Genomic DNA, 8,061 nt, shown 5'->3' on the forward strand with positions numbered 1-8,061 from the left:
TGGTCTTAAAGAACTAATACGACAAAATAAAAGTTGATATTTAATCGTTTTTAATAGACGTCCAAAATGTTATCTATCAACATTCAGCTTTTAATGTGAAAAATCTGATTTCAGCATCTGAATTCAGAATCCTTTCACCCTGAACTTTGTCACATGAAATCCTGTTGATTGTTGATTTACTTTCTCAAGTTTCCAAATTTATTTCCCCAGAACCGCAGTTTAATCTCTGCTTAATCTCAAAATTGCCTTTTAATCTGAAAGTTTTATCTCAAATCTCTATTCTAAAAATATTTTTGTCTCTAAAACTCAAACTAATTCTAATCTCATCTTCTTGCTTTTTGATTTACATTTCTTGCGTTTGAATCTGAATTTGAAAGCATCTGACAAATACAGGTTTAAGAGAGTTTCATCAAGCTGCCACTGTCGAGGTGTAGTTTCTGAGTGTAACTGGTCCTGGACCAAAGTCTCAGTGTGGGACTCAGGATTAATGCTTTGTTGTTTGGGATATGTGTTGATCATTTGCTGGTTCTGTACATTTGAACTTAAATCTGCTCGTCACGTCAGGACGTCGTCGAGTACAGATGGGTGGATGCCAGCAGCCTGCAGACTCTGCATCAGTCTCTGCACGGTGGCTTTCTTCCCTTCAGAGCGTCTCCACTGAACCAGACCGGCCAGCACCGCTCCGTGAGTACTGAGAGAGTGATCGGACCGGCAGCGAAACAAAGCCTCCGCAGACAAACCCAGATCCATCAACACCGACTCCCATTCAGAACCGAGACGAGATGCCAACCGGGACAACTCCCGATCTGACGGAACCCTCTGGAGAATTGAGTCGGGAAGCGTGCAGACGTCTGCAAAAATACAGAGGTGGAAGAACGGAGTTTAATGTTGGCTCCAAAATCAGAGCTTAAAATGAAATTAAATTACGTCTTTATGTCAAAACTATTATTTATTGAACAGAACATTAATTAATCAAATAACGTGTAGAATTGATCTTTTATTTAAAATGTCTTGATTTTATTTGTACAATTTTTATTTCTGTGTTTTCAAACTGAGTCCCTAATATTTATCTCTTCAGTGAGAGGTTTTTATCCTCAGTGACTTTTGAGCTGAGTCTTAATTCCTGACTGTTAACTCACTTTTTATCTGTTTTCTTTTATCCACATTTTGATGTCGACATTCTTCCAGAATCTCAGGATTATGACATGATCATAAAGACCAGTCCTTCATCTTGAATGTTCAATGTTAACCTTTACCTCCTCGGTCAGATTTCAATCCTGTTTCTATCCCACTGTTCGGATTTCTGTTTGACAGGTTTTCAGGTTGTTTCTCTGAACAGGTCGGAATAACAACCGGACGTGATCCCTCTCTGCTGTATTCTCAGTATCTGGGAGTTGTACTGTTTGGTGTCTGTTCATTGGACGGCAGCATCAACACAAACAACAGAAAAAAATTACTACCAGTTCTTCTAAAGTCAACATGTGTTGAAATCAGTTTGCTCTCATTCTGTTTTCTTTTAGGTCACTGTGACACAGGAAACTGCGCTCGCTCATCGTTTGTAACCTTGCTCGGTGTTTTTGTTCTGCAGCATGTGGACGCTCACGTTAACTGGACTTTTACTAAAAACTCAGTGACCTGCAGGTTGAGTAACAACACAACACAGACAGAGGTGGTACAAGTACACAAAGCCAATACTTCAAATACTAAACAATGAAGTACCACTCAAATGAAGTTCAAAAGCTGTAGCCGTACTGCAGTAACAGAGATTTCAGATCAAAATAATACTTTAATAGCACAGTTAAAAATAACATGATAACATGAATGTCTGAGTCTGGTCCAGATTTGTTCCACATGTGTCTCATAAATCAGGTTCTTGTCCAGTTTAATTCATGAACAGATTCAAGCGGAGCGTTTGTGTCCTCACATAAACGTACAGTTTCTAATAACTGCTGTAAGGTGGTGCTTTCGACTCTGAACCAGGTTTACAGATCTGGGATTTAACTGGTCTCTTGTCAGGACCTAACTCTGTATTTACTGCCCATCATCCAACTCTATAAAGCCTCAGTGATTTCTTATGTGATGTTTTTGCATGTTGTAATATTTGGTTTGAACACTAAGCCGTGTCTGGAGCCACAGTTGCTCTTGTTGGATGGAAAACTGTGATTTAACATCAGGACTGAGGTTTGTGTTGTGGTCAGGAGAGTCATTGAAAGCAGATGGACTCTGAAACACTGCTCCGTGTCTCAGAACAGCTGAATTCCTGCTCATTTCAGGAGAAAAACAAACTCTGCTGAGGTGTGTGCAGGCGGGGGTGTTAGTATGGATTGGGAGCATGTGATGAATGTGAAGGCAAACATCTGCCACTGCAGCTTTAACACACAGACTGCTGCTGCTGCAGGTTTCCTGGAAAGCAGGAGGCAGACAATAAAAGACTGAGGAGGAGGAGGAGGAGTGGAAAACCACCACCCACTTCTCCACCTCCATCAGCAGCTCAAAGCTTTGTGAAACCCAACGTTTCCCGCTGCTCCCTCAGAAAACCTCCACCCCCTTCACTTTTGACTGAGCTGTGAATTTCATTCAACATGATTCCAATTCCTAATTTAATTTAATTTAATTTAATTTAATTTCCTAATTTACTTCTGTGTAGACCACCAAGTCGCCCCCGGTGAGTCAGGTCAGCTGCAGCAGCGCTGCCATCGCTGTGTGAATGTGTGTGTGCTTGTGTGTGTGAATGGGTGAATGAGACGCAGTGTAACGCGCTTTGAGTACCAACTAGGTAAAAAAGCGCTATTTAAGTGCAGAACATTTACCATTTACCAAATGATTCCAGCTCAGAGGCATCTTGGTTTTGCCTTCTACAGGATTTGAGCAGTTTAACACAGTCCTCGTCCCACAACCTCCCAGAACCTCCAGACTGGATCTTCAGGTCTCTGCACAGATGTTCTGTGCAGTTTAAGTCTGGACTTTGTTTGGGCCACTTGAGGACAATAGGAGATTTGTCCTGAAAGATGAACCAGATGGTCTGAGACCTGGTCTCAGGTCTCTCACGCGCTGCGTTCTCGACAACTTTTACTGTGTGAATGTGAGCGATGATCTGGTTTGTGGGTGGAAAATGTCCACAGAGCAGCTCAGAACATCGACCCATGTTAATTCAATTAGAACTGAAACGTGCTGCTGTCAGACTTCATCTGTAGCCAAAGATTGGAGATGGAGCTGAGAGGTATCACTCTGTCACACCTCTACGGGAGAGAGGGTCTGCCTGAAACACCACCTGCATTTTCTACCACCCCTGCCAGAGCGCACGTATCCTTTAGTACAGGTGTAAACTCCACCTGTAAGCTGAACGGTTTTATTGCTGCAGGAATCTCACGTTACTGTTGCAGCCTGAGATTCAGCAGCTGCTTCCAGGAACCACCAGTGTGACTCTGCTCTCTGTTTACACTGAGACATTTAACTTTCCCTCCTGCATAAAAACGTCTCTGCAGGATGTTATTTAATCGTTTCGTGAGTCTCCGACTCTTATTTTCTTAAAACAAACCAGACTTTTTCCAAGAATTTACACACTGCAGTGATTCTGTGTCTTGTTTAAAGATGCTGACACAGTTTTCCAAGAAAATGTGTGAAACTCTGAAGCAGTTCTGGGAAATGCTCAGATAATAGGTGCGAAGTTTCTGCCCAGCTGCTGTAAATCTGATTATTCTCCTCATGTCTCTAACTTCAACTTAATCTCAACACGTTGGTCTCAAACACTTCAGTCCAAAAATGTTCAATCAATTTTGATTCATCATTTTATTGCGTTTCTGAATATTGAGACTCTTCCATTCATTGTGGTTTATTTGTCTTGTTTCTTCCAGGAAAATCTTAAACTCTCGTCCGTTCTGAGAATCTTCAGACCCCACTCGTATGTTTTTGTAGTCACTCCCTTTTATGGCTGCAGATTATCGAGCCCTGTGTTAAAGCTCCAAAATCCTCCTACAGAGGAGACTGGACACGACACGGTTGTGTTGGTTGGACTGAGTTTTGTGGTCACTTTGCGGCTCTGGTTGGTGGTTTCCTGTCTCTCTGTGGTCGCTTCACGTCTCTTTGACCAGTCAAAGCGTCTCGTTTCATTTTCCATCTGTTTTGTGTCATTTCTGATTCTTTCTACAGTTGTTTGATTGAACCTTAATTCACTTCAATCTGGGGACTGGACTCCAGGTCACAAATAAAACAGGTCTCCGTGATCTCTGTCGGACCACATAAGACTACAACGTAAAGTGGTTCTACAGCTACACCCAGTCTTATGTGGTCTAATGGTAATAATAGAATAGTATATTTTATTGATCCCCTTGGGGAAGTTGTGGTTTGGAGATCATCAGCAGCACAGGCGCTACTGTGGGGTGTCGGAGACATGTAGTCAGGAGGAACCAGGAATCGAACCAGCAACCCTGGGGTTTAGAGACGACTGCTCTGAGGTGGGGGTTTTAGAGACGGACCTGAGCCTTTGTCTGCTTTTACTCACAGAACAACATCGGACATGGATTTTAAACTTGTGGTTTTACATGTTTTAAAACTTTAGGTGAGTCTTTCCTCCCTGTTCTCACCTGTGGACCCGGGTCCAGGTGGACTCTGGAGTTCCTGCTGCAGTCGGTCTCTGACCCAGCTGAAGTCCTCCAGAGAGCGCAGGAACGAGTCGAAGGCCCGGGGCCCGCGGCTCGGCAGGATGTCGAGCAGCTTCAGGGTTTTCTGTGTGTCTGTGGGCTGAGAGTCGACGTCCTCCACCTGAGCGTCCGTCAACACGTCCTCCTGGTACAGGAACGGAACGATGGTGTCGCTGACCAGCAGCTGCCCGGACAGGTACAGCCGGAGCTTCCGCAGCACAGCTTTATGCGCCGGCTCCATTTTCCCTGGTCGCCACGACTGTTTCTATAAATCATAGTATTTCATTCAAACCTCATTAAAGTCTTCATCTAATTATTTCTCGGGGAAATTAGCCGCGCTACAGCTACTGTCCCGGGCGACGACGTTTTGCGCAATGTTATTGTGTCCGACTGGAAACATGAAGGCGGAACCAACGTTTTGCTAACTGCAACCATTCCGTTTGTCGTTTCTACAAATCTTTGAAGTTATCTAAGAAAAACCTTTAAGAATTGTTCAGCTCATTTCATTATTAATGTATTATTGACCCACTTTAACTTAGGCATTCATCTAATTACCAAGCAACACTAACTTTATGAAATGATCAAAGTTTTTAGCAAACAGCTGTTTTATTAGAAAGATGCTCGTTTAACTTATAACGTTTACTGAAATATGAACAACTGAAATTTTACATCTTTATTCTGGAAATTACAACTAAACCTAGACCTCTTTCTGTGTGATGGACTCTTGAAATTAATGTTTAATGAATTCATGAAGAATTCACGGAGTAAGGTTTTGTTCAATTAGTTAGTTTCATGTAGATATGGTGTAAGTCAGAGATATTATCAGCCAATAAATGAAATTATAAAATGAGGAAACAGATAAGCGCTGAGTAAACAGAGAGATGAGCTGTGCAATAGTAAAAACACATGACAAAGCACCATATAAAGGTTTTATTGATGGTTTATAACATTACAGAGGCAGAAGTGCTGCACTGGAACAACACATGCTTTCAGAGGCTGTGCAGCTTCTTTACAAACACAATGTACCAGAAAACACAGCGTGACACAATTAATAAATATGCTTTAAAAAAAATCAAGCAGGCTGAGAGCTGCAGGGCTCCGTCCCACAGCCGTGATATGTACAAACTGCAGAGTCACTGTGGTTCATGTTCAGTAATCAAGATTCATGTAAAGAGAGGAGCAGAACAGAGCAGGAGACTGGTGTTAGACATCAAACCTGAAGGAAACTAATTGCCCTCCATACAAAAATAAATACAAAAAGCAATAAGAAATTTACAGAAACCTCACGTAGAGGCGACAGCATCAAGCTGTGCACAAACGTGTGTCTAGTCCCATTTACCTGAGTGACCACGTCACCATTTATTCAAACGGCGACCTCAACAGTCACTCTTAACCTGATTAACACTGGAAGTGTAACATCAAGCTTTAATGAGTCAGAGAGAAATCAACAAGGTAAATTATGAAGAGCAGTGTGCTGCAATGTGGCTGAATTTTAGAGGAAAACAATCAGAATTATTTGACTAGTTGAAGAAATCAAACAAGGCTGATACAAATAAGTTTTCACAGACCTATTTATTTATTTATTTCATGTTGCACCAGGAGTTTGTAGCTAATAACCAACAAGGAATCTTCAAAATGTAAGATTCTTAAGTAGAGTTTGGTTAAATGGGAACGAAAAAAGGGAAGTAAATGAATGAAGCAGAAGTTATTTTTAAATTAAAATGTTTTCTTGAAATTTGGGGCCATTTAATTAATCAAATATTAAATTCATTTCAATTTTAAATGTGTCACAAGGATTTCTAAAATAAGATTTTTAAGTAGAGTATGATGAGTCAGCGTAACTGGTTACAATATTTCTGTACTGATAATGTGATGGATTCATAGAACTGTAGTAACGCTGTGTTTCCTCAATTGAAAACAGAACCAGTTTTATTTAATGGATTAAATAGAAGCTAAATTAACTAAAAGACCAGAGGTTTTCTAAGAGACTTGTTTATGTTCCTGCTTTTGCAGATTAAAACAATGATTCAAATTTAGTTTAGTTTTTGAGGACATATTCACAACCAGGTAAATTTACCTGTTTTTGTTTTTACTGGTTTAATAAAAAAAAAAAAAAAAAAAAAAGCTGTGGTGCAGCTGGACCAGCAGGTCCTGAGTGATCCCGGTCTTTGTTTTTTAGAGCTGCAGCGGGTCCAAAGTCTAACAAAGCTCAAACAGCAACTTATTAAAGTCTGACGTGTGTTCAGATGGAAACGATCAACAACAGAGGACGTGTTTGTTTTCTGCTCATCGATCAGGAAGCTGAGAGTGTTTGGTGGTGAATCGGCCAATCAGACGGCTTCATTTCCTGTGGTTAAAGGTGGGAACAACAAGAAAGACTGATGCTTCTGAAAGTGAAATTTTCTGGGTCGATAACGAGCTAGTTTCTGTCAGTTTTTGGTTCATTTCCACTTAATTCATGTTTGGGCAACAAGTCATTGTGCAGTCACTTTCTAAGAACTCTGAAAATGAACTCCATTCAAAAATGTGTCGATTTAAGACAATTTTGTTCATTACGAAGAATACAGACCTCAGTTTGTGTATAAAATATTGTGGAAGAAGTACTCACATACTTTACTTAAGTGAAAGTATTAATACCACAGTGGAGAAATGCTCTGCCACAAGTGCAAGTTACTTACATGAAGTACAAAAGAATTAGCATCAAAATGTACTTGAAGTATGTGAATTGAAAGTATTTACTGTGCATTATCAAGTACTGAAGCTTTCTTACTTTATACACTGCTGTAACTAAACTTTCTAAATCTTTTCACTGCTGATATTTAATATGAATCCTCTTCTTTAGTAACACGTTATGAAGGCTACATAAATTATCATCAGTTCATCATGTAATACATCCAGGACTTAACTGTATGTCGTGTGTTGATACAGCAGCACGTTACCGATGTCTGATGTCCACCAGCTGCTGCTGATGTTATTAGTTAAATACCGTTATTAATTTGCTGAACTCAACAAACCTGTGGAGTATTACATGATGAAGTAACTTAAGTTATCAAATAAATATAGTGCAAACAAATATAGTGCAGTAAAAAGTACAAGTACCTCAGTAAATGTACTACTGCAGTAAACTAAATGTCTGAGTTTTGGACATTTACAGTCAAAATGAAAATGGGGACCAGCTCCAGTTCTTTGTTGAGATGAAACTGAATTAAGGTGAAGAAAAAGTTGGATGTCTTATTTTAACCTGGTCAACGATCTTTAGATTCGACTCCTGGTCAGGGTCCTGATCCTCGGCTTGGGAAACTCTGAAGTGAATGAAGTAGCTTTGTGGGGTTTGGAGATTAGCGATGGCTGTAAAGACATTTTACTTTTGGTTCAAACACAAGCAGCATGAAAACGTTTCTCCTGCTTCAAAGACTATAAT

General features: G+C 40.4%; 1 protein-coding gene across 1 annotated transcript; it reads right to left on the bottom strand.

Annotated features, from left to right (window-relative positions):
• On the bottom strand, positions 1 to 5,038 carry cradd (CASP2 and RIPK1 domain containing adaptor with death domain). The gene is made up of 2 exons (XM_026361342.1): positions 4,584 to 5,038; positions 1 to 851 (listed from the first exon to the last, which is right to left on the bottom strand). The coding sequence occupies exons 1-2, from the start codon at positions 4,879 to 4,881 to the stop codon at positions 556 to 558; spliced, it is 594 nt and encodes a 197-aa protein (XP_026217127.1). The 5' UTR covers positions 4,882 to 5,038; the 3' UTR covers positions 1 to 555.
• Between the last annotated feature and the right edge of the window lie 3,023 nt (positions 5,039 to 8,061).

The sequence above is a fragment of the Anabas testudineus genome, chromosome 23 (assembly GCF_900324465.2).
Source record: "Anabas testudineus chromosome 23, fAnaTes1.2, whole genome shotgun sequence".
Taxonomy (NCBI): Eukaryota; Metazoa; Chordata; class Actinopteri; order Anabantiformes; family Anabantidae; genus Anabas; species Anabas testudineus.